This window comes from Mycteria americana, chromosome 2 (genome assembly GCF_035582795.1).
Source record: "Mycteria americana isolate JAX WOST 10 ecotype Jacksonville Zoo and Gardens chromosome 2, USCA_MyAme_1.0, whole genome shotgun sequence".
Taxonomy (NCBI): domain Eukaryota; kingdom Metazoa; phylum Chordata; class Aves; order Ciconiiformes; family Ciconiidae; genus Mycteria; species Mycteria americana.
In genome coordinates this window covers 15,796,446-15,823,535 of record NC_134366.1, presented here as the reverse complement: position 1 = coordinate 15,823,535, position 27,090 = coordinate 15,796,446, and the positions used below count along the sequence as shown (strand labels likewise).

At 40.8% G+C, this 27,090-nt stretch overlaps 1 protein-coding gene across 16 annotated transcripts in view; it reads right to left on the bottom strand.

The window, feature by feature from the left end:
• Positions 1–27,090, bottom strand: part of PARD3 (par-3 family cell polarity regulator) — a 465,648-nt gene that overhangs the window by 300,379 nt on the left and 138,179 nt on the right. For all 16 annotated transcript variants that reach the window (XM_075492487.1, XM_075492496.1, XM_075492486.1 and 13 more), the window contains exon 3: positions 4,823–5,003. In XM_075492487.1, the coding sequence (XP_075348602.1) occupies positions 4,823–5,003 (181 nt within the window). The remainder of the gene's footprint in view (positions 1–4,822; positions 5,004–27,090) is intronic.

Here is a 27,090-nt window from a genome sequence, read left to right as displayed (position 1 = left end):
CTCTTTCAGCTCTCTCCAAGTTGTTTAGAATTTCTCCAAGTCTGGCACCACACCTGGTCACTTCAGCTAAAGTCTTCCTGCTCACAACTCCTTCAGTGAGCCCACAACAGCATTCGCCTTTGATCCTTTGATGGAAGAGCATAATGCCCAGATGCACTATAATAATGCCCTATATTGCCCAGATCCTTCTGGCAGCACTGTGTAGTTAGCTGTTCAGTAGTATTGCCTTGCAAATTACTTTTTTCTTGCTAGATGCAGTGACTGTACACATCTCACTGATTTCAAAACAGTTTATAAATGTATGACGTGAATGCTGAACTGAAACCTTGACATCCAAAGTGCTTGAAACTCCATCTTAGCTTTTTTATGCAATACTCTATATTCCAGTTCAGATTTATTGAAATACTCAACAGTCCTTAACCTAAGAGAGCCCTCAGGGACTATACTTGATATGTCCTACTAATTTTCCAGTGAACTACTAAAAACTACTCTGAGGGCACAGAGCGATCCACAAATTCAAAGGCAAGCAAGGTCATGAACTTTAATGTCTCAACAAAGTCACAGTGAAAGTCTGCATGTGTGCTCTTACCTGTGAGGAATAAACTTGTGCTTATTGCAGGGTAAGAACACACATGAACACATGGAACCTTACAGCAACAGCCATGCTGCTGGGAAAACAAAGATGTGAAGCTGCAGCAAGATCTTTGCTCCTCTGCACTTTTAGTACATCTTCACAGCCAGCTGTGCACTTACATCATAATATTCTCATCTCGACCTTTTTTTTTTTTCATCTAGACCTTCCCCCCCCCGCCCCCCCAACCCCAGTCTGCTTCTGTGACCAGAATATGAAACCAATGCTGAGAGTCTTACTAAAATAAATGATACAGGTCACTTGAGCAAATACATCACTGGAGTGCACCATTTGCAGCTAGCTCTTAGTAATTTCTTAGACTCCTCTGACCAGCATTTTGAGGAGATGCTCACCACCCCCCAGCCTTTCGGCGAACCTTACAATTACCCCATATCTCATTTTTTAAGGAACCAACATAGCTACCAAAGACATCCTGAAAACAAAAGCAGCAGTCTTGGAAAAGACATGGTCAGCCTATCTGTGTCACACTGGCACAAACTAGTACAATACTAAACCACGCTGGGAAGTTGTACGTGCACAACATGCTTGCACAAATGTCTGCTAAATATTTCATGATGAACATAATTTGCTTTTACAAATAATAGCTTCAAGAAGCAAACACTTTGATTTTATTAACTATTTGGAGTCACAGATTTACACGGTAACTTCAGAGATTGGACGAGATCTCTGGAGGTCATTTTTTTGTCGAACGGCTCCACACAAAACAGGACCAGCTAGATCAGATTGCCCACAGCCATTTTCAGTCAAGTTCTGTCCATCTCCAAGGATGGAGATGCCACAACTTCTCTGAGCAGCCTGTTCCGCTCTTGAGGTGAAAATTGTTTTCCTAATATCTAACTGGAATTTCCCTTGTTGCAACTTGTGTTTGTTGCCTCCAGCAATAAAGTGCCCATGTGAGAAGAGTCTGGCTTTACTTTCTCGGTACCTTCCCATTAAACAGCTAAAGAAAAAAAGAAAGAAAGAAAGAAGATCTCCCGGCCCCCTTACTCTTCTCTACTTGGGGGGGAGGGGGGCGCGTGGGGATCAGTCCTCTAAACCTCTCTTAATATATTTTCCAAATAATTTTATATATTAAAAATGCTTTTTAACTGTAACTTCTGAAGCATTCAGAGAGACTTGTAACATATAATCACACCAAGACCAAGAACTAAGACCACCGCTGGTTATTTAACAGAGCTAAATAACTTAAAAGGAAAACTAGACAGAGAGATGACCCTTTTCATAATATCTCATGCAGCTGGAAAGGGATTTTATTTACAATATTTAAATGCAGTACTGTGAAACAAACAACTTGGTTCACAGGCAGTGCACCCGCTGCTGAACTGTCACTGCCTGACATCCTGTCTTATCTGCCAAATTGCTCATTAGGTTTGGCAATTTTCACCTGCGCCTCCAGTTTATATTTCAGCAGGGAATAAACATCAGTCTGCTTTAACAATCTTCTGCAGTGAGCTTCCAACCTCTTCTCAGAAAGCACGCAGGCACACACAAAAAACACCTTGCTACTGTATGCTTAGAAAAAAAATGCAGCTCAACTGATGAAATACAACAAGAGGAAGTTTAACTTGGGTAACAGAAAAGCAGTAAAAGAGAAAGAGCTAGATAAGAAACATAAATAAATCAACTGCTTGTATCGATGAATTGTGCTTTCACATTGCAAAACAACATAGGGGGTATGGGCCAGCCTCATTTTTGTTTCCACATTTAGATGGAAAGATTCAATTTGACACAGCCCCCCCATGTGCAAAGTACAGGCTGTGTTTGTGCATGGGGAAAGAGGGAATCCAGATGAATATTACTTTTCCAGCTGGACCTGATCTAGCTAACCTTTCCCTTGCTGGGAGAGGAGCGATGGCGTGATCTATAAACAAACAAAAGGGGTAGCATGGCAACCAGAACAAAGAGACGAAAATCTCAGCAGGCCCTTAAGCCCCAGCCTAATGCGCTGCGATGCTGCCTCCGAACGGAGACCGCTCCATACCCCTCGGGTGCAGGTGAGCGGTAGCAGAATGGCACAAAGCTACGCTTCTGTGAGCAAGCTGCTGAGAAACAGAGCCCAGCTTGCGAGCAAAAAGCACCAGAGATGTAAAACAAAATGTCTAAAATGCTATAAACCAATTTCAGACGGAATACTGTTTTTCATTTGTTAGAAGTAAAATATTCACCGCCAACCCTGCAATTAGCCAGAAAATTACAATAATTACAGCAATTTTGTATCCCATCTCCAATCCAATTAATAGATATATGACCTTGTCAACATGTAATAATCAGGATCTGCATCTACCACAAAACTGGATGGGTTTTATTTGCTGAATAGAACTTACACAGTAAGAAGATAATTATTTGAAATACTGAGAATACCATTTGTATGCTATGCTTCACTTCACAAGTTATAAAGGAAATACAATAGGGATATTATTTCCATTTTCAATGTATATTTAAATGAAATTCTTGAAATAGGTGTATTTAATATGGGATAATATTACTGGACTGGGATCCTAAGCCTGTGGTTTGGAACATTTAGAAACAAAATATACCTAATTGTCAACATAAAAAAAAAAGGAATGAGCTAGATAGGAGAACATCTCTGGTTTGTGGTAACATATTTATGACAAATTGTTTCACCCATTTTATTTTTGCATGCTTTTAGAAAATGTGTCAAAAGAGCTATAATTCTTACCAAGAGTTTTAAAAGTCTTCTGCATTTCTGTAGACCTTTGTATTGTAGGGTCTCAAAGCACTTTTTGATCATTTTAGCAATCAGTGAACTAGCTAAGTATTTCATGTATTTTCCAGAATGACACCGAAGATAAGTGAGCTGTCCAATATATCACAGAGTTTTATCTGCGCTATATGATTTTGATGCACTAACATCAATGTACCGTATAATACACCAGATAATCACACTAAAGAGAAAATGTGTATGTATTTGTCTGCTCTAACCCCCCCCCCCCAAGTTGAGAACCCAGGAGGACAGCTGTTTGGCTTATGCATGGAAATGAGACATGCATTTAGCTGTGGCATACCCTAGTGACAGCAAAATGGAAGGGTCCTGAAATTCTAGGATACTTCTTTATTCTGCCATTAATCTTTTCCCTAATTTAATTCTGGGTTATAACGAAGCATAGTTAAAGTTTGAAAAGGTACACGTTCAAGTCTATGTAAGCTAATTGTTAAATGTTGTTCCTTTAATTTTACAGAATACACTCTGGTACAAAACCCCTCAAACTTAACAGAGAGTTGTAACTTTTCCATTTGCATTTTAGCTGATTAAACACAGATTTTATCCATTAAAAGAACAGCTACAGAAAAGTAATCTCTTGGGAATTACAAATAGTTGTTTAAAATGCTGTATCTGTAGAATATCAAAGGACTGACTGATACTGACTTCTGCCAAGAACTTTCTGGAATGGAGTCACTACTTCAAAAGTTCAGTGAACAAAATGATAGATACTACAAGTAAGAGGGGCACAATGCTTTATCCATCGTTGTCTTGTTTGCATGGTACTTTTAGCAACAATGAAAATTACACAGTAAATTTCCTTCGGCAATTTTTCTTCTTACTAAGCTGAAATACTCAAGGATCCTGCCTGAGCAAGAACTGTGATATAGAGTTCCTACTTCGTGGTTTTGCAACAAATCTTCCCCATTTTGAAATAAACAAAATAAAGGGATGTTCCTGGCTTTGGTTTCTTTTTTTTAAAGAAGTGTATTTTTGCAACACAGTAAATGCACGTATCAGGAGGTGTTTTTACAGAAAGGTGACAAGCATAACCTAGCAACATTGACAGGTTCAGTACAAAGTACTCCTATCTTTAGTTTCTTTTTACCCTTTTCTTCATTAAATGGAATAAAACTGAAAAACTGAAAATTATGCCATGCAGCAACTGCATTTGGAAACTTTGCTGTGATTTTCAGTGTGAGGACAATTTTAAACTGGCAGCACAGAAAGAGCTTATTGCTCCTAAAAGCAGTTTATAAATAATTTATTAAAACAGAAAGGTTTGTTTACTTGCATGCAACAAGCATTTACGCAGTTTCTCAATTTTGATCAGCTTTCAGTAAGGACAGATAATGAATCATATTCCCAGCAGCAGGAATGCATAACAGCACTTGGCATCCTCGTAAATTAAGATGAAACACATTGAGATACCAAGAACATTTACTTACTTGCACGAAGGACTGAAGGGGTGACCTCAATTTCACTTGTAGCTTGGTAAGGCTGAAAGGCTGACGCCGCGTTGGAGCCAAGCTCACTGCCAAAAATCTCTGGGCTTTGCGTGCCTGTCGAGCTGGCGCTGGTGCCATCACCTCCATGGTGTGGATCTTGCTCATCAAACACAGCTACGAGCTGCGAATGACAATTTAATCTACTGTTAAAAAAAACTTTCAGTAACATCAAAGTGCCATTGTAGATCAGCATTTCATCACTTCTTCCCACCAAAGAGCAAGAAACGTCTATCAGCAGAGACTCAGATCAATGCCTAGATCACAACATCATCAGCCCAAGGAAAGGCAGCCATTAATTGGATAGTACAAAGGGTCAACAGCTCTGACGGGACACGAAACCCATCACTGCAAGCCGCAGAGTGAACACCACCACGACAGGAAAAGAAGGGTCGCACCTTCCCCGGCAAACCACTTCTTATCCAGCAATGACGAAAACTACCTGAGTGCTGATCGATGCCTGTGCACTAGAATTTATCACCTGTGTTTTGATACCTCCATATGCATCACTCTACAAAGTCAAATCATGAGCAAAACCATCTTTTTACAGAACAAAAACATACAGTAAGAAAATATGTTAAAACACATTGAAAGCTACAGACAAAATACAAAACCACCCAAAAGTGTTATAATCACTACAAGTTATCATCTATTAACCTGCCACCTATTAATCTATTATCTATTAATATGATTTAAGCTGTGGGCTAAATCTGTGTTCACCATTGCAAACGAAATAGGAAATACATCACGGTATTTTTCGGTAAATCTGAGATATTTTTTCCACTGTAAATGAATGCTTTTATTTGAAACAAAATTTATCCCAATTTATCTTTTCTGACCTACTGAAAGAGAAAAGGCCAGCTCTTATACACATTTCATTTTAGAACTTAATTTTCAAGATGGGTAAAAAAGTTTTATGGATAACAGCATTCTGCAACCTATAAATTAATCTATAATGTAATATTTGCAAGACATTTCCAAGAAAGCATTACATTCTTCTGTCCAAATTGGTAGGGTAAATGAAGCAAATCAACTTAAACCTACGCTGATCTCTGCAAATTGTTTATTTTGTTAGAACAACACTTAAAGCTTCGTATAACCTAAAGGAATCAGAGAGGTCATTTTCTCTTTTCTTTTTTCTTTTAAGTGAATTTGACATCATCTCATCCTACGGATTTTAATATTAGTCTCTTTACTCAAATCTAACTTACACAAACATCAGTAAAAAAATTGAAAACCGCAACTCTAAGCCCAAGTGGAAACCATTTGGGAATTCAGCTTTTGAAAGTACTTTCAGGCATTAACTTTTTTTAATGAGTAGTTTTGAAATTGCAGAGAGTAGCAAACTTCTGCCAATAATTCCATACCTAATGCAAATTTAGGCTCTAGTATGCACAAAACAGAAAGAATGAATTGGTAATGGGCAAAAAGTCCATGCTCTCTCCAGTGCTATTTGAAAGGCAGGGAGCAGAAGGAAAACCAGGCTGCAGCTGCCAACAGCTGGAACATGTTTTTAATGTACAATTCATTATTTTATGCTTGAGAAATCTACACACAAGATAGCAACAAAAGAGATGTGACGACACGTAAAATGTCAGTAGCTCAAGAGTATTGGAAACTTAATTTTATAACACATTGTGAAATATCAATACTTACATAAATTGAAGCACATTTCTCAAAAGAAGCACACTTTATTCTTAACACTTTTACTATCTGTTTTATAACAAGATAATTACCAATCTCCAGCAACTGAAAATAAATTAATCCACAATTGAAGATGTGTAAGGTATTAGAACAAAACACAAACGATGCATTTAAGAATTCTAGGCATGAAACATGAAATCTTTTTCTCCTTTGCATGGCATGTATCAAGATAAATCCCCAAATTACATTCTGTTCCTTTGAGGCTGACTGAAAAATATTACTCAATGCATGCCACTGCAACTATTTATAGATATCTATATATATATACACACAAATATATATGTATACATATATATTTTACATATATATACACATATTAATATACAATAAAATGTAATTATTTATATATATTTATATAACTATTTTATATATATATAAAAAAGGTGTGTGCATATAAACCTCTATATATGTATGTTCTGTTGTAAGTTGCCTCCAGCTTTTTGCCTATTCCAGACAGTCTACAACCTATGACTTCAGAACACCTAAAACCGAAAGTTTCTCATTTCAAGCTTAGCTTTTGATCTTACGTATTTTCGCAGGTACTTGCCATTTTGACAGCATCAAACCTTCAAAAGCCTTCAGTTCCATTAAAAAGCATACCAAGTTGTAACATTTTTGCATACAACATGAAGAAACACAAGCCATGTTAGTCTTCTCCAAATCTAATTAGCATTACATTTTATTCTACAGTAGCGGCTTACAATTCAGTCCAGGTTTGCAGCAGCTCTGCTATGCTAGTTAGGAAGTTCTTTGTAAAACAGTGTTACAAAGGTACATCCATTCCTCATAACAAGCTAGAAAGTCTTCGGGACTGGAAGACTTAATGTGAATAGACAGTGTTGGATCCTGATTTCCAGAGCCTGGTATGCCACTCTGCGGATGACGGTGAGCTCACAGGAAACAAGAACAGCCAAAATATAGAATCGTAGAATCCTTTAGGTTGGAAAAGACCTTTAAGTTCATCAAGTCCAACCGTTAACCTAGCACTGCCAAGTCCACCACTAAACCATGTCCCTAAGCACCACATCTACACGTCTTTTGAATACCTCCAGGGACGGAGACTTAACCACTTCCCTGGGCAGCCTCCTCCAGTGCTGGACAACCCTTTCGGTGAAGAAATTTTTCCTAATGTCCAGTCTAAACCTCCCTTGGCACAACTTGAGGCCATTTCCTCTCGTCCTATCGCTTGTTTACTTGGGAGAAGAGACCGACACCCACCTCTCTACAACCTCCTTTCAGGTAGTTGTAGAGAGCGATAAGGTCTCCCCTCAGCCTTCTTTTCTCCAGACTAAACAACCCCAGATCCCTCAGCCGATCCTCATCAGACTTGTGCTCCAGACCCTTCACCAGCTTCGCTGCCCTTCTCTGGACATGCTCCAGAAACTCAATGTCTTTTTTTGTAGTGAGGGGCCCAAAACTGAACACAGTATTCTAGGTGGGGCCTCACCAGTGCCAAGTACAGGGGGATGATCACTTCCCTAGTCCTGCTGGCCACACTATTTCACATACAAGCCAGGATGCTATTAGCCACCTTCTTGGCCACCTGGGCACACTGTCGGCTCATATTCAGCCAGCTGTCAACCAACACACCCAGGTCCTTTTCTACTGGGCAGCTTTCCAGCCACTCTTCCCCAAGCCTGTAGCGTTGCATGGGGTTGTCGTGACCCAAGTGCAGGACCCAACGCTTGGCCTTGTTAAACCTCATACAATTGGCCTCGGCCCATCGATCCAGACTGTCCAGATCCCTCTGTAGAGCCTTCCTCCCCTCAAGCAGATCATCACTCCTGCACAACTTGGTGTCATCTGCAAACTTACTGAGGGTGCACTTGACCCCCTTGCCCAGGTCACTGACACTAAGCAGAACTGGCCCCAATACCAAGCCCTGGGGAACACCGCTTGTGACCAGCTGCCAACCGGAGTAAACTCCAGTCACCACCACTCTTTGGGCCCAGCCATCCAGCCAGTTTTTTACCCAGTAAAGAGTACACCCACCTAAGCCATGAGCAGCCAGTTTCTCCAGGAGAATGCTGTGGGAAATAGTGTCAAAGAGTGTCAAAGGCTTTACTAAAGTCTAGGCAGACAACATCCACAGCCTTTCCCTCATCAATTAGGTGGGTCACCTTGTCACAGAAGGAGATCAGGTTAGTCAAGCAAGACCTGCCTTTCATAAACCCATGCTGACTGGGCCTGATCACCTGGTTGCCCTGTACGTGCCACGTGATGGCTCTCAGGATGATCTGCTCCATAACCTTCCCCGGCACCAGGGTCAGACTGACAGGCCTGTAGCTCCCCAGATCCTCCTTCCAGCCTTTCTTGTAGATGGGTGTCACATTTGCTAACTTCCATTCAACTGGGACCTCCCCCGTTAGCCAGGACTGCTGATAAAGGATTGAAAGTGGCCTGATGAGCACTTCTGCCAGCTCCCTCAGTACCCTTGGGTGGATCCCATCCAGCCCCATAGCCTTGTGTGTGTCCAAGTGGTGTAGCAGGTCACTAACCATTTCCCCTTGGACTATGGGGGCTTCATTCTGCTCCCCATCCCTGCCTTCCAGCTTAGGGGGCTGTGTACCTGGAGAACAACTGGTCTTACTATTGAAGACTGAGGCAAAAAAGGCATTAAGTACCTCAGCCTTTTCCTCATCCTTCATCATTATGTTTCTCCCTTCATCCAATGAAGGATGGAGATTTTCTTTAGCCCTCCTTTTGTTGCTAATGTATTTATAGAAACATTTTTATTGTCTTTTATGGCAGTAGCCAGATTAATTTCTAGTTGGGCTATGGGCCTTCTAATTTTCTCCCTGCATAACCTCATGACATCCTTGAAGTCCTCCTGAGTTGCCTGGCCCTTCTTCCAAAGGTCATAAACTCTCCTTCTTTTCCTGAGTTCCAGCCAAAGCTCTCTGTTCAGCCAGGCCAGTCTTCTCACCTGACAGCTCATCTTTTGGCACATGGGGATGGCCTGCTCCTGCACCTTTAAGATTTCCTTCTTGAAGAATATCCAGCCTTCCTGGACTCCTTTGCCCTTTAGGGCTGCCTCCCAAGGGACTCTGTCAACCAGGCTCCTAAACAGGCCAAAGTCTGCCCTCCGGAAGTCCAAGGTAGCAGTTCTGCTGACCCCCCCACCCTCACTTCTCCAAGAATCAAAAACTACCATTGTGTGATTGCTATGCCCAAGATGGCCTCCAACCATCACATCACCTACAAGTCCTTCTCTGTTCACAAACAACAGGTCCAGCCTTCCTAGTTGGCTCTCTCACCAGCTGTGTCAGGATGTCTCTTCCACACACTCCAGGAACCTCCTAGACTGTTTCCTCTCTGCTGTATTGTATTTCCAGCAGACATCTGGTAAGTTGAAGTCCCCCACAAGAACAAGGGCTAGCGATTGTGAGACTTCTCCCAGCTGCTTATAGAATATTTCGTCTGCCTCTTCATCCTGGTTGGGTGGTCTATAACAGACTCCCACCATGATATCTGCTCTGTTGGCCTTCCCCCTGATTCTTACCCATAAACACTCAACCCTATTGTCACTGTCATTAAGCTCTAGACAATCAAAACAGTCCCTAACTTATAGGGCTATCCCACTGCCTCTCCTTCCTTTCCTATCCCTTCTGAACAGTTTATAGCCATCCATTGCAGCACTCCAGCTGTGTGAATCATCCCACCATGTTTCCGTGATGGCAACTATATCATAGTTTTCCTGCCACAGAATGGCTTCCAGCTGCTCCTGTTTGTTGCCCATGGTGTGTGCATTGGTGTAGATGCACTTCAGTTGGGCTATTGATCCCGCCACCTTTTGGGGGGAGAAGCCCTAATTACTATGTGACCATTCTCAGGCACTTCTGTGGTTTCTAACACATCAATAACCCTTGCGTCTTTGCTGCTGCATGGATCTCCATATCCTACCTCCACTGAGATGGCACACCAAATGACTTTGCTAGCACACTGTCCCTCAAACACTGGCATGCCACCCTCAGGCTTATCTCTAGTGAGCCTGGGTTTATCCCTTTCCCCCTTCAAATCTAGTTTGAAGCTCTTTCAATGAGCCCTGCTAACTCCTGTGCAAAGATCCTTTTCCCCCTTTGAGAAAGGTGTAACCTGTCTGTTGCCAGCAGGCCTGGTGTCATGTAGACCAACCCATGATCAAAAAACCCAAAATCCTGCTGGTGATACCAGGCCCAGAGCCAGGTATTGATCTGCTGGTTCTTCCTGTTTCTTCCCTCATCATTCCCTGCAACTGGAAGGACAGAGGAGAGCACTACTTGTGCTCCTGATCCCTTAACCAGTCGTCCCAAGGCCTCTCTTGATTGCCCTCAGACTTCTTGTTGCAACTTCATCGCTGCCTACCTGAAAAATCAACAACAGATAGCAATCTGAGGGCCGTACCAGGGTAGGAAGCTTTCTCTTCACATCTTTAATCCAGGCCCCAGGGAGGCAGCAGATTTCCCTAAGAAGTGGGTCCGGTCTGCATATTGGGCCTTCTGTTCCCTTCAGAAGGGAGTCTCCTATGACAATGACCCATCTTTTTTTTCCTTTATGGAAACAGTTTTGACGCAGGGCGTAGGCCAACTTAACCTCGGCGACACCTCCAAGCTAGATGAACCATCATCCTCGTCATTGTTTGCTTCCACTTGCAGAGCCTCACACCTATCATGCAAGGGCCCCTGGGAAGGTGGGGTAGTCACAGAGGAGACGCGCCTGCTGCGCCAGGCAGGAACTCATCACCATTGCCCTCTATCCCTTAAGTCACTGTGTTCAGCCAGGGAATCCTCCGTATCACGCGTCCTGTCTGCCTGTTGGGCCTGTCTCAGAGAAGGTAGGGTGCGAATACATCTGCCACTGTATTCTAATATCAAACATTCATTTCTGGTTTCTCCAACACATTTTATTTTAATCAAAGGAAATTATTCAAAGAAAGGAATTATACACTTTTGTACCTCTAGAGGCCCTCTGGAAATCAATCCTCGACTACCATCTTCGCAGGAACAAGAAATGAAACAAAAAACATAGGAAGAGACACTTTATGGCTACTTAGAGGGAAGCCACACAAGTAGGTCACTGGGCCTATGAAGAATCCTTTGCAGCAGGAATCCACAGCAATAAACATTGCTTTATGTCAGGGAAACAAATGGCCTGTCAGCAAGATGCCAGCCATGTTTAAAAGCCAAAGAGATGTTTTTAATTTGGCAAAGCATGGAACACAGATTACTAGACCAGCTTTTATCAGCCTTAAAGTCAATGGTAAACCTATGGTATTTTGATAGGCTTTAAGTATCAGATTTACAAAGAGAGTAGAAAACAGATATGACTATCTTTTCTGGAAACAACAGCATCTTTACTGTAGGGAGACTGCTTCCATGTTAATTTTTTTTTTTTTTTTAAATAAGAAATAAATGACTGAAATTACCATAACCATGCACAGTGTCAGTTTTCAAATGCAATGGACTGCATACTCCTTTCTGGAATCACTCTGTGATTACTTCCAATACTTGACATGAGCTGTGCCTCCTGCTCTCTGTCCTTCAGTTTTAGACCTCATCACTTGCAATGACCTGAGGAACTCATCATACCATCCATTCCTTTACAGAAGGGATCAGCAGAAGGGCTGAACAAACTATAACAATGCACAAAGAAAGAAGAAAATTGCTTAACTGTTCAATATCAGATCAATATTAGGTCTTTGAAAGGTCTTCCACCAAAATTCAGTGAAAATTGGAGCCATTTGACTTGTTTGAATCAATCTTAAAAAAAAAAAAAAAAAGACAACCCCACAGCCAAAGACCAAATATCATATCAACAATAATAATAAATAAATAATAATAGTAGTAGTTATAATAATAGTAGGTTATATCCACCCCTCATTCCATGGGACCTGAACTTGAATGCATCAAAGACATGAAAATACGGTTAAATAGGCTACAGCAGTTTTAATCACCCAGGGTAACAGGACACACTATTTGTATTTTTCAGTCACTGAACTAAAACTCTGGAAATGTGAAATAAAATCAAGTAGCAACAAAGCACTTTGTCTTCCCAAAACAGATTTAATAAGTGATAGGCTTAATTTAGACTGGCATGTTTACATTTCTAATTATAATATGGCAAAAGCAACAGAAAGGAGGTTTCAATACAGATCCACATTCTTCTTCAATTTAAGCTAGCACAGGAAGAATCATCAGTTTGAACAAGATAAGAATTTGGTCCCCAGTGTAAGCATATACTAGTTTTTCAAGAAAAATGAAGTTTCAAATATTCAGTAGCACTTTCAAATATAAAGACAGCAGCTCTGTTCAGATCACACCTTATGGAAAGGTTCATTCCATTTCAGCAATGGAATTAGAGTAAGTCTTCTTGCATATGCATATCTATATGCATTATATGCATCATAGGTCATAGGTCAATATGCATAAACTAAAATACTCCTATTTTTTAAACTCCAGAGCAAGAACTATAAGTAATCTTATATGAATGATCAACAAAATATACTATTTTTTTAAAAAGCAACAACATTCAGTGTTTGACCAACAGCAGTTTTTTTAAAAATACAAAGAACTGCAGTAAAACTCAACAATTACCCCAGTGGTTAAAAAGTATGCTTCTGATCCTCAGTATATTTTAAGAAGTGGGGTTTTTTATTGCTACCATCATCCTTTGAAGACAAAAAAGAAAAAAAAATAGGAGTAGCATTTGAAAACCAGCTACTAACTTGACGCTCTTCTGTTTTGACTGATAAAGACTCTTTCTACAGCAAACAGAAAAAGAAGGGGGAGCAACATAATTTAATTCTTTTTGCTAAATATACTAGCTTCATCAAGCAAATGGCTTACAAAGAAATGATTCTACAGCCTGAGATATCGAAACAAAGTTTTACTGAGATGCCTTTGGCTTTGGGATAGGAGGGCATTCCAGCAGATCACTGCATGCAGCCCTCTATAGCACATCTGACTGACTTCCCACAACACCATGCTGTACGGAATTAATTACACTCCAGCCTTAGTTCTTTCTGAAACAGATACCAGGATGAGCTTCTCTATTGCTCTGTCTGGGGCTCAACATATCATACTAACCAGGTCATATTTACTTAAATAAATAAAAAGCAAGACGACTGATTTATTTTAATATTGACACATCAGCAGCAGCCTGCATTCCAGCATTAATTATTACAATTTCCATCTATTCTAAGGTAATTAAAAATGAGTAAACACATATGCAGTCTTAATGAATAGACTATATTAAGTACTTGAATGTTAATTAACTGGATTAAAAAACCATTCGCACCAGCAACGGTTGTTTACATTTTCATTAAGTACTAAGACCATATAAAATAATTCATCACTATCAAATGGCGCAATCAGGTCATCTCTTTCCAGCACAAACCCACAAAACCAGAAATCCTCCACTTCACAGAAACTCATAAAGCTAGAAACTTTTGCTGTATTTTTCCCTCACTATGACAAGAAAGATTGTCAAAAAGATCACTTGAATTTTACATACTCCTAAGTATCTGTACAAAATTTGTTAATTCTTTTGTAATCTTTACTGATGAATCTGACACTGGCTCATGTGTAGGAACGGGTAATGATTTCAGACTTACTTTAACATCAGTTAGGATTACAGCTCTATTCTCATGCTAGAAAGATAGCAAATGATCCTCTGGTTTTCACATCCTCTGTACTTCTTGTCCACTCTTCTTAACACAGAGTGAAACGGAAATACTTTTTCTTTTATAATGATTAGGAGCCATTTTAAATATCTAGTTTCTTCTCACCAGAAGGACACTTACCAGATAATTTCATTCAAGGACATTCCCCATTTGTTCCATGGTTCAGTGACCAATTGCTCGGTAGTTGATCTGTTGAGCAACCAGCAGTGTCTCGATTCCCCTGGCTGAACCATGCTTCCCCTCTTGGCCCATACAACAACTCCCAGATGTGGTTTTCCCTTTCACAGCTGCTGTGGTCTTCTGGCATTTATGCTGCACATCTTCTCCTGCAGGATGGCCATTCGTGTACAAAACTGCCTTTCACACAAGTGATTATTCTTCTGCTTCCAGCAGAATAGAGAGCATAGCCCTTCCGAGGCAACTCCAAGTGACGGTGCAGCTCAACACTCACTTCTGGTGAGGTGCCCACGCTGGCAAGGATTCTGGTTCTCAGTTTATGCTTAGTAACTGAGGTAAATAACTTTTTCTCAGGAAACTGGTCCTCAAAGAGAGATATTTTGATGTTCCAAATGAGATTCTAAAATCTAAATTAGCCTTGTCAATGTATCTCCACCTCAAATAGCTACTTCAAGCATTTCCTTTAAAAAAATTATGCCAGAGGGTTAAGCCCAACCCTGTCCTGCAGTCCCAATGTATAGGTCTCTGTCTGCACAGACTTTTAGCCAGCCACCTGATCTGAGGTGGTGAGAGATTTCAATCACTTTCAGAGCATTGCCATACACTTTCAGACGTGTGCAGCAAGTATCTGGAAAGAGAACATGGAGGAGGCTGGCAGAAAATTTAAACATGAACATCACTGGCATCCCTTCCTCAGCAAAAAACTTTTCCAGTCTTAAGCCAGCCTGTACAGTGAACCTGCAAGGCAACCACAAACTGACCACACACCTCCTTTGCAATGAGCACAACCGAAGCAGATTGCAAGAGAACGTAAGCAGATTTCTATAGTAACTCCTTAGGGTTGGCAAAAACCATGGGTACCCAAAGCAATCTGTGTATTACTCAGACGTACTACAGTGCTGAACTAAAGAGTACTTGTTTAATAACGCCCAGCAGTAAATCAAATTTCAGCTAATGGCATCTCAGACTCCAAAACATCCTGACACACAAGTTGCTTGTGAATGAACAGATGAGTATAAGAGGAAAAAAACATAAATTCGGGAAAATAATTAGCAAGGGAGTAGCCAATTATTATTTGGATGTGAAAGAAACTAAATATGAAATCAATTTGTAGGCCTTCTGATGGCTGAACTGACTTTAATAGCTCCACGGCAGACCCAAATACTTATTATTCTTTGAGCTTCACTTTTCTACATGGCTCATTAAAAACCCATTTAAATATAACTACTGTTTCAATGAACTGCTAAGAGGAAATACAGAAAAAAATGGACATTTTCACAAATAATGCACTATTACCCACAGACATAAAAAAAAAGATCAATTAGCAAAAATAGCAACATCTAAGAGGCATTCTGTGCTATATGTGCAACCTGAGTGTCCCCTCAACAGACTTATATATCACCCAACACTTTAAAAGGAGAAAAAGGGCAAGTCCAGTTTCAATTTTAGACAAACTGTAACACAAACAACAAACCTTAATAATTTCAAGAAAATCTTTACCTGTCCTAATTAATCAATTTCAGTCATGAAGCCACAACTAGCTTTTCATAACAACTTTTCAAAGTATCGTAGCTAGAAGGGAGCCAAACAACCGATATCCTCGTAATAACTTTACTGAATTATTGCTTTTGGAAAAATAAGGACATTTTAAGGGTCACATTCTACTATCAAATTAACACTTTGTATTAGATCTTCTGTGGATTACACAGAAGTGTAAGCTCATATAGAATCACAGAATAACCTGAACTGGAAGGGACCTCTGGAGATCATCTAGTGCAAGCCCCTGTTCAAACCAGGGTCAGTGAGAGGAGGTTGCTCAGAGCCACATCTAGTTGGGTTTTGAATAATCCCAAGGATGGAGACTCCACAGCCTCTCTAGGCAAACTCTCCCAGTGTTTGACCACTCTTGGTTTTAAGATTTTTTTTTTCCCCTATATCAAGTTGAAACTTCCCTTGTTGCAACTTGTGTCTGTTGTCCCTTGCACTGCTCCTGTGCACCTCAGAGAAAAGTCTAGCTCCATCTTCACCATACCTGATAGAGAGCAGCTACATCAAGAATGCTGTGCCTTGGGGAACCGCACAGCCATACAGCACCCGTGAAGGCCTCCCTTTCCCTGTGATGGTCTCCAGCCCCCTAACTCACCCTGGTGGCCTCTGGTTGAGACATCATGGTAATGTCTTGCTTGCTTGCAAAATACTCCAGAAGTAGAGAGAAATAGTTACTTCTCTCAACCTGCTGGCTACAGGCTTGCTAGTATAGCCCAGGATGGAGCTGGTCATCTTTATCACAAACGCACGCTGCTGACTCATGTTCACAGGGTGTCCACCAGGTTTGTTCCTACCCAGGCAGGGGGCCCCCAGCCCATACTGCTGCATGGGGTTATTCCAGCCCATATGCAGGACTCCGCATCTGCCTTTGCTGAACATAGTCTGCCCCCGCAAAACCCCATGATATAAAATAACCACTGCTGGAAAATACATCATAGGTCTCATTGAAAGTCATTCTCAAATCTGCTGACTAAGTAAACACCCTTCACTTTTGAAGCTCAGCGTGACATACCAAGTTAAATCATATTTGCAAGATCAGAACTCATCTATTGATTCAAAGGACACTTTAATTTTACAGAGAGTTTAAAAATCTTCTGCTTTCATGATTCTTTAAATCCAAGAAATTATTCTGAAGTATATATACAAGCTTTTTATTAAAACATTGCTTTTGATTATTCATTTCCTACGGCACTTTGATCTGAGAAATTCTAGAACCAATATTAAATTGCACTCTAATCTTCTCCCAGTAGGAATTAAATGCAGTTTTAGATACTATACTGTAAGTTCGCAGACTATTAAATAAATTTAAAATACATTTAAAATTTTAAAATATTTAAAACATATTAGTTTAATGTTACTTATATTTAGAAGACTTCCTCTTCCTTCTCTCCTCTATTGCTGAGCAACAAACTAAAAGCAAGCATGACTATGGCACACTGGACAGTAATGCTTATATTCTGTCTCTATTTGACCTCCATGGGTTAAGTAGGTTTAGACTAAGAAAGAAGACAATAACTGAGCAGTGTTAAAAGCATTAGGAGGGCTATTAGAGGTAGCTGCCACTGAGCTGCCTGTCTGGTTGGCTGGATTTGCTTTTTCATGACCTCAGACCTTGAATATACCAGACATATTGCTTCTGCATAACATACTGAATGAGACTCGAGCCACCAGCCCACACGTGCGGCCTGACAGACCCAACTGCGTACAGATCACGCACAAACTAATTATCCTGCGAAGCCCTTCTGACCAACCCGGCCGAACCTACTGCATGGACACAGCAAGTCCAACACCAGAGCTTGATCTTGGACTTAATCACCAGCTAACTTCTATGGCCAAAGAAAACATCTACATTTGCCATCTGCTACAGACAGACAACCCAGAAGCCCTGTCCTACATGGCCAGAAGGCATTGCTGGCAGAAAGAAAAGTATAAGCAGTCTACATTTCATGAAGCTGACAGACATGGGGAGAAGGACATAGATGGCAGTAGGTGGGCTTCTTTTCAGTAGGGCATACTCACCTGGGCCAGGAACAGGTAGAAGCTCCAGTTTGTTACGTTAACTCCTGCTCCTGAATGCCACATTTCTGCTGTTAACTTTAACCACACTAAGGAAGGCTCCACAGCCAGTACGAATTAGCTACCCATCCCAGCCTTCTGAATGGAGTTAATGCCTGAATGCATTAATCAGCACTGGTACCCACAGCTGTTAAGCTAAGCCCTGGCAAAAGAGTGGGCAGTGCCATTGCTGCACTCTGATCTCTAGGAGGATGAGGGCACCCATGCAAAATCCAAAAAGTAGAAACACTGCAGACCCATCTCACTGCAAAAGTGGTTTGATTAAGATTATGGGGTGAGAGATTCCAGAGCTTGCAACTAAACACAAAACTACTGCTAAAATGAGAGTGCAAGAATAGAGAAGAACATGCTTATCTCTTCTTAAACAATTTTTTTTTCTTTGATGCTTCTCAGCAAAAATGAAGATATTACACTTAGAGAGAAGTTTACTTTCCTCAGCTGCTAGTCCCTCCACACAGCAGGTACCAAAATGCTCAATTCCATGCTCGTTTGGCCTATGAGAACAGCTGGGGAAAATATCTCTGTCCTAAATCAGAAAGTTTTTCAATCATAGGTATTTTATCACAGGTTTTTTTAATGGGTTGTTTCTTCACCGACTCTTGCTTTGAAAGCATATAGAGTATAATGCTACCCTGTTATTTCCTTAAATCCTCAGTTTATACAGAAAATATTTCTTCCAAAATCCCTTTGTAAAAACAGCCCTCTTGTTCAAGGCTAAGGACATACTCTGCAAAATTACCACAACATATGATTTACCATGGTATCTCCTTTAGCTCATTTTAAAAAGAAATAGGAAAAAAATACATCTATCCTGACTTTAAAGAGGTGGGTAAAGAAAGCATGGTATCAGAAGAGAGTGTGCAATGCCTGGAAAGTAGCAGGGACACATCTGAGTGCGTGAATAAGCCAATTTCATATCGTCCATTTTTGATCCCTCAGCACAAATTAATATATGCCAACTACACTCAGGAAAACGTTGTTAATATTACTTTGCAAGCAATTTTACATTTTTAGAGTGCACTATAAAAGCCTGCCTCCTTTTCTAAGAGGACAAGGCTCAAAAAGATACCCTGATTGTTCTCCATGCAGCTGAGCTTGTGGGTATGGGATGACTCTGCAGGTCAGCAGATTGCCAAGTCAACAGCATGGACCATACAGGAGTTCGGTATTTTATTTCTGCCACAGAGGTCAGCAGTTAAGCAGTGATGCTATGCAGTAAGTAATCCAGACACTGGGGTTATTAGAGGGGCTGGTGTCACACAGCAAGATATATTGCTGAAATAAAGATGAATTAAATCTTAACAGTTGTCTCATCTGTCATTGGGAGCTGCAGCCCTTGAGTACCAAGAAAAAAATAGTTTGAGAAACCTCCAAAAAGACCAGGCTTTCCATTGCTCTGTTACAGGATCAAAACAACAGCATTTAAAATCTAAGATTTTCATTTCAGCTGAGGTACAAAAAGGTATCTAGTTAGCTAAAGCATAGGCCAATCTTTGCAAGCTTATTAAACTTCAAGAAAATAGATTTTGTAAAATACAGCTCTTCATTTTATATAGTGTGTGCTGTTCAGTGTAATTTGCATGCAAAAGCCAGGAGAATGTGATTAAAAATACCCATCTAGAGACACAGATGAAAAACTTCAAACATTTTCTGATTCCCTTCTGTTCCACTCATTATTTCAATACCTCACTACAACAAAGGAATAGATAACACTTGTCCTTGACATTAGCCTAAATTATCTTCGGTGTGCAATACAATACCTATTAAATTAGGCTTATTTTAAATCAATGTCAAGGTCTGTTCAAAAGGTAAAACTGTGTGTACTTTTGCCTTTCGTATAACACACTTTCCCCCCCAAGAAACTTTTCAGAGGTCTTAAAAACAATGAGATAGGGATTTATTTTTTAACTAACTTCATTATCTAGTATTAAAAAATGTCAGAGACATTTATCTCTGGCATTTTAAAACAACAATAACAATATTCTTCATTTTGTGCATAATGACAAAAATAATCAGCACATTAGGCAATAATTCATGCCTCCCCTTCTTTAAATAAGGCTCTAAAAAAAATCTTAAATGCAAATGACTGATTGTTCCCTCATGACTAACATTTTATATTACTTTAAAATGTAACAATAGTGAAAACAATGCAACTTAACTTACAGTTCATTAGGACTATCCTCACAAAACTAAGAATAAAAGGTAGTGGTCCAACAGCACCAGGCTAATGGCAAGAGATATGTACCGGGAGATCCGTGGAGGTTGTCCCCTCCTGTGGCAACCCCCAGGCACAGGGGACTTGACTCACCAGAATTATCACGTGAACCTATGCCAGATAAGGAGCTCTGGTCTTAAGCAAAAGACACCCCTTAGATACCATTTGACAGTCTAGAAAGGGAGAGGATCCCCAAACTGCCATACTACAGTTCTTCCTAAACACCTTTAGGTTTTCTACAACCAAAGAGGATTATAGCGATCTCTGTATGAAGAAAAAACAGCCTGGTGCATCCAAATCCAGATGGATATCCATCTACCATACACCGTAATCTGCTAGGAGGAGATAGGGCCTGTGTTTATTTCCCACAAAACACCAAGTTAAACAACATAGTGACTGAGCCCCAGGGACTTTCACTAAAACCTAGGCTCCCAATGCCAAAACCATTTTCAAAATGATCTGGAGCCACATTTTCAACAATAATTTGGCAGATAAGGTTGCAGAAAAGCATCTCACTTATTTTCTCCCCATAAAATCATTAGAAATCAGATGCCAAGATATTTTTGAAACTCTGCTTTTAAAACCTGCCTGGTGACTTTTCAAATCTGATCTCTAAATGCTTATGAAAACAAACACAAACAGAAATAAAAGCAGCAGGAAGAAGTGAAGAGTAAGGAGGGAGGACCTCAGAAGGAAACTAGCTGGTTAATAACATCACATCCATCTTCAAAATACATTCACTGGAAGTCAAGCGCTTTTGTTTCTGTGCAATGCAGGAATTAATAGCAAAGGAGATCTCTGGTATTACTCTAACGATAGTTTGCATCAGTCCATGATTCCTGACTACTTGGTGCAGAACCCTCCACCGCCTTACAGCACTCTCTCTTTATGTAGGGATGCAGTACTCGAGCATTATAACCGAAGAGACAGGAACATAAATAGGGACTTTTCACAGAATCGTATAGGTTGGAAAAGACCTTTAAGATCATTGAGTCCAACCATAAACCTAACACTACCAAGACCACCACTAAACCATGTCCCTAAGCACCTCATCCAAACGTCTTTTAAATACCCCCAGGGATGGCGACTCAACCACTTCCATGGGCAGCCTCTTCCAATGCTTGATAACCCTTTCAGTGAAGTAAAATTTCCTAATATCCAGTCTAAACCTCCCCTGGTGCAACTTGAGGCTATTTCCTCTCGTCCTATCACTTGTTACCTGGGAGAAGAGACCGACCCCCACCTCTCTACAACCTCCTTTCAGGTAGTTGTAGAGAGCGATAAGGTCTCCCCTCAACCTCCTTTTCTCCAGACTAAACAACCCCAGTTCCCTCAGCCGATCCTCATCAGACTTGTGCTCCAGACCCTTCACCAGCTTCGTTGCCCTTCTCTGGACACGCTCCAGCACCTCAATGTCTCTCTTGTAGTGAGGGGCCCAAACTCGAACACAGTATTCGAGGTGCGGCCTCACCAGTGCCGAGTACAGGGGCACGATCACTTCCCCACTCCTGCTGGCCACACTATTTCACATACAAGCCAGGATGCTGTTGGCTTTCTTGGCCACCTGGGCACACTGCTGCCTCATATTCAGGCGGCTGTCAACCAACACCCCCAGGTCCTTTTCTACTGGGCAGCTTTCCAGCCACTCTTCCCCAAGCCTGTAGCGTTGCATGGGGTTGCTGTGGCCCAAGTGCAGGACCCAACACTTGGCCTTGTTAAACCTCATACAATTGACCTCGGCCCATGGACCCAGCCTGTCCAGGTCCCTCTGCAGAGCCTTCCTACCCTCAAGCAGATCAACACTCCCACACAACTTGGTGTCATCTGCAAACTTACTGAGGGTGCACTCGATCCCTTCATCCAGATCATTTTGATGAGATCATTCCATTTTGATGGAATTATACTCCTAAATCATTTAGTGTGAAAACTTCAAAGACTCCAGCCTTATTTCCAGAACCCATTTTGAAAATTAATTCCCTAAATCACTGTGGAAACGGACTGATGCACCTACATCACCTAGATGAATCCAAAAAACATTTTTAAAAAGAAACACTCAAAAGAGAACTTACATTTGTATGCACAATCATTTCAAGCTCCCAAACTTGGGAGCACACTATCATTCTTACATTTTACCTTGACTCACCCCATATCCATGAAGGCATTTTCCAACACATAATATAAATGTCACCCAGCCTGGGGAAGGAGATATAAGCATTGCCAAAACCCATCAGCTTCAACCTGTGGACAAGGACTGTGCTGAAAACTTTGAAACAGATCCCTTCTGTCCTGTAGAAGCCCTAATTCCTCCCATCTCCTCAGGGCTGATCTAGCCTCTTTGTTTCTCCTCTTTTCTCTCCTAGAAAAATTAAGGTTATAAGTAGCTGGCACTCCATACCAGGGCAGCAGGCCTGTCTCTGTTTGAAGTGTCTATACTATATTTCATAGTGAATTCAAATATTGTTGTAAGGTTATTAAAATCATTCATGATTTTATCTGTGCCAAATGGATCATTATACTGTCAACACTCATCTTTATTATGCAAAAATATGCAGAACTTAACATCTTTTGTTGAGCTGGCAAAACAGTATATTCAGTAGTAACTCTATTTTTCATTAAATTTTGCACAAGGTTAAAGCGTGTGTGGAATCCGATTAACAAAGGCTCCATTCAGTAACATCACACAAAACAAGCCATTTGACTTGTGCAGCAAACGATTATTTATTTTAAACCTACAAACATATAAATAATTCTGAGTAGTGCCCACTGAACTAATGGTGTTCTGACTCATTTATAGTTCCCTTTAATTTCTACTATTATATATTCAAAAACCCCCCAAATCTTTCAGAACCCAACACCCCCTTTGAAACACCCTTAAAAAATATAAAAAATTGAAGTCTCTGATGGCCCAGCACAAAGAAAAGTTGCTTTTGTTTGTCAATAGTTGGGAGAGGCATGGCTATCTAAGTCCTTGAAAATCAGCACGTGTTTGGGAGGACTTTGTTGCTGAATTTCATTTCATGGTAAATTATACAGAAAAATACAATCAAAGCAAATCAAAGGAGCACTCGCTCTGCTTCTACACTTATGGCATAGTAAGATATTTCATTAAGTTAACATCCATTTGAGTAAGATTTGATGATTCTCTGCTGCTTTGAGACTATTAAAAAGAATTACTATTTTGCTTTAAAATACATCCAGCTTAAAAATATTTTAAGCAAAACATAACCACAGCCACAGCTGAAGGCAGCTTGAGGAAGCTTGCTTTGCTTTGCCTGGCAAAGGACAAGCATGGCCAGCCCTGGAGGGAAGGGGAAAACAGCTGGGGCGAAGGGTGGGAAGGCAAGAGGGGATCATATTAATACCATGGAGAGTATTAGTGCAACTGGAGGGGTTAAGGTTGGGTTGGGTTTTGTGGTTTTTTTTTTTTGGGGGGGGGGGGGGGGGGGGGGGGGCTTAAGGGGGTTTTTTCCCCTCTCTTTTTAAGTGTTCTTCTATGCACACTTCACAATTCTGCTTGATGAAAACCCTCCGTAGGCTCCAAGACCACCACCAATCTCACCTCTTATCTTCCACTCCTCTCTAAATGTCTTCTAGCAGAAACAGAAGGTCTGGTTACCTGTAGTGTAAGAATTTCTTGGGAAGCTCCAGCCATCTTGAAATAGCTTTTCTGACTCACTGTCTCATTAAGTCTTCATTTAATTCTTCTTCCTTTGTATTTCTCCTGCCAGACTTAATCTTTGCAATTGTATGAACATTTGGAAAACCTTTTTGGGGTGCAGTTTGTAGTTTGGCGCCACACAAAGCAGATGCATTGCATAAGGCTAGCACAGGTAGCTGGGTAAATTATGCTGTCAAAAGTGATTAACATTTTAAAGGACTAAGCAGAGGAAGCAGATAATACCTCCAAGATCTGTTTTTAATTAAAACATCCTAGTAATTAATATTAAAAGGCAAAGACTGAAAATCAGAGGGAGCGTAGCTTCTAAAGAGAATAGTTTTTATGTTTTCATTAGGGGTCACCTTTTCTGATGTGCAAGACCACTTTTAAATTACCTGCCTTACTGGAGACCACTCACTTTTTAAAACACTCTGCCCACATAAATACAAAAAAATACACATTTAATCAGAAACATTTATGCATTCATTACTTTTTCAAATGTCCTTGCTTTAAGATAATCTTGCCCCTCACTGAAAGTAAACCTTATTTCACAGTCTCTGTGCCTAATTGCTGTATCCCAAATGATTTCTCTACTTTCCAAAAAAATTACCAAACATTGTATCATCTATGCTAGAACAGTAAAAGGGCATCAACACTGAACCCTGTAAATAGCTAAAATGAATAGCGCATACCAGGAAAGTCTAACGCGTGTAGCCTTTGCACATAAATCAAACCGCCTTACACATTCTGACAGCTCCATCTAGCCACAAATACACAAAAGTAACTTTATCCCAGGCAGAATGAATTAATTTACATTCGGCACATACCAGCTAATACAAAAACTCTTGTGGTCAAAAGTGTCATTTCCAGAACGACTTTACTATTGTTTACAATTAGATTAACACTTTCACAACCATATCTGTGCTTCAGGTTACTTGGGTTTCAGAGAAACACAGGACCAGAAAAGTCACATCTTTAAAGGCCCCAAAATTAGAGCATCTGGGTAATGTCAGGAACAGATGCTGGGATCAGAACTTGGCAGGAATTCCTGAGATGGGAACCTCAAATATCCTGGGGAGAACACAGAGCAAAATGGGATATAATGTAAAAATGCAAAGCGCGCAGTGACAGAGCGGGAGAGACATGACGCGCAGGACGGGCACACATCTGATGGAGCAGATGAGCAAGAATAATAGCAAAATAGCAGGTTGCCAGAAGCGGGGGGGAAGGGAGGGGAAGCCTCCTCGTCATGAAACTCCAGCACCACCAGTTTACAAATCTGCAGCGTATGGACCAGCCTATTCCTCACCTCCGGCAGTGCAGCGGGGCACGGGCAGCACTACTGCTGATCTGCTGCTGGCTGACTGCCCCAGCTATGCTCCGGTGTTACAGACTGCACGGTCAATGAGGAGGGTAGATACCAAAAGAGGGGTAATTTTTTCTCCATTTTTTCCTCTTCCGTCCATCACTGACAGTGCTAATAATCTGAAATTCACTTTTTTATATATACTGGGGCACTGCATGCACTAGTAAAATACCATACGTCTTTCTCTGGAAAACAGTGGTAATAACTAGCTCCAGAGACACAGCTTTAATTGTTTATATATAACAGAATATTAAAATAATTTGAGGGAATGAACTGTCATTTTATTACACATTCTTCATATTATCTTCAACGTCAAACAATGTTGACTTGGCTGGTGTAAAGATCAGGCTCATTAAAAGTGACCCAATCTCAGACACACAGAATAGCTGTTAACATCTCCCGTTAAAACAGAAACCCCCACAGGGCACTGAAATACACTTGGCATAGACCTAACTTTGGGCACACACGTTTGAAATCACTGGCCTGCTACTGTATGATGTTAACAGAGGACTAGGCAATTCCATATTATGAAATTCCTTATGAGAAGTGGCAAAGGGCTGAAAAGGAAGTTTTTCAGTGGTTTGAGTTGTAGCTAATGCAACGTACAGATCACTGATAAAGCAATTTGTCCTTAAGCTGATCTAAATCAAAATTTCAAATGCTACTAGTTTACTTAGCGTATTTGAGTTTCAAATCCTATGCTAAGTCCCATAAAATTCCAAATGATAAATGCCCAAGTTTCAAATATGTAATAGTTCCATTTTATACATAATTCCAGAATAACTAATGCAGAAGAGAAGGAGACTAGTCGTCGAAGCTGGACTTGGGCAACTGCCTAAAAATGCAAAGAAATGTAAATCTGTCCCGCTGCTGTGCTCATATCAGGACACACATGGGCGCTCTCCCCAGCTAATGGCACCATGCGGCCACAAGTGTCAAAGCTCAGTCCAAACTGGAATTTTACTAAATTCCCTCAGAAACCACGTAGGAAAAACTGCAGTTCCTGCTACATGCCAGAGCAAATGGTCCTTCAGCCTGGCAGAGGCAAGCGGCAGTGAGCGAAAAGAAACCAACAGGCAGAGAGAAGAGGGGCTGCACGTCCCCCCAGCCCAGCCCGCCTGCGCTCGCTGCCAACCTGCCAGCTGTCTTTCAAAACTAACCTCAATAACAAAAATTAAAATTCCACGTGCAGAGAAAGGAAAAAAGCTTAAAATGCCAAACTTTTCCACAAACATATATCTAATATGACATGAAAGTAGAAATGCTACTAGAACTTGAGAAGAAATTGTAACCGACCAGAGCACTATTTCACTGCGCTCCAAAGACAGACTCACCACTTCTTATTCCCACTAACCACCCTACTTTGGACTGGTTTTGGTACAGATATTTCTGAGGTGGGGAAGGTGGGGGAGGGTGGCACTGGGTGTTTTCAAGGATGGTTTTGGCCCCTGGAATAGATAAATAACTTTGTCAGAAAGGCAAACGCCGCCTGGACTGTCTCAGCCATCCCTTCACATTCACACATACCGGAGAGATAGGAGGAAAAGAGAAAAAAAAAAAAAACAAACTAGAGGGGAAAGAGAAGTTACACTGTACTGGAACATGATTAAAAAAGATTTATCACACACATCATTTCTAATTTGGCACTGATAGCTTAACATTGTTCAATACAGGTATTTTATGAACTCCAATGCCTGTTCAAAGACTGCATCCTCAACACTGCTCAGAGATGAGTGGAAAATAAGCACATGTGTGCATTTACATAAGGGAAGAGTGTAAGCATTCGTATTAAACACAGATATATCCT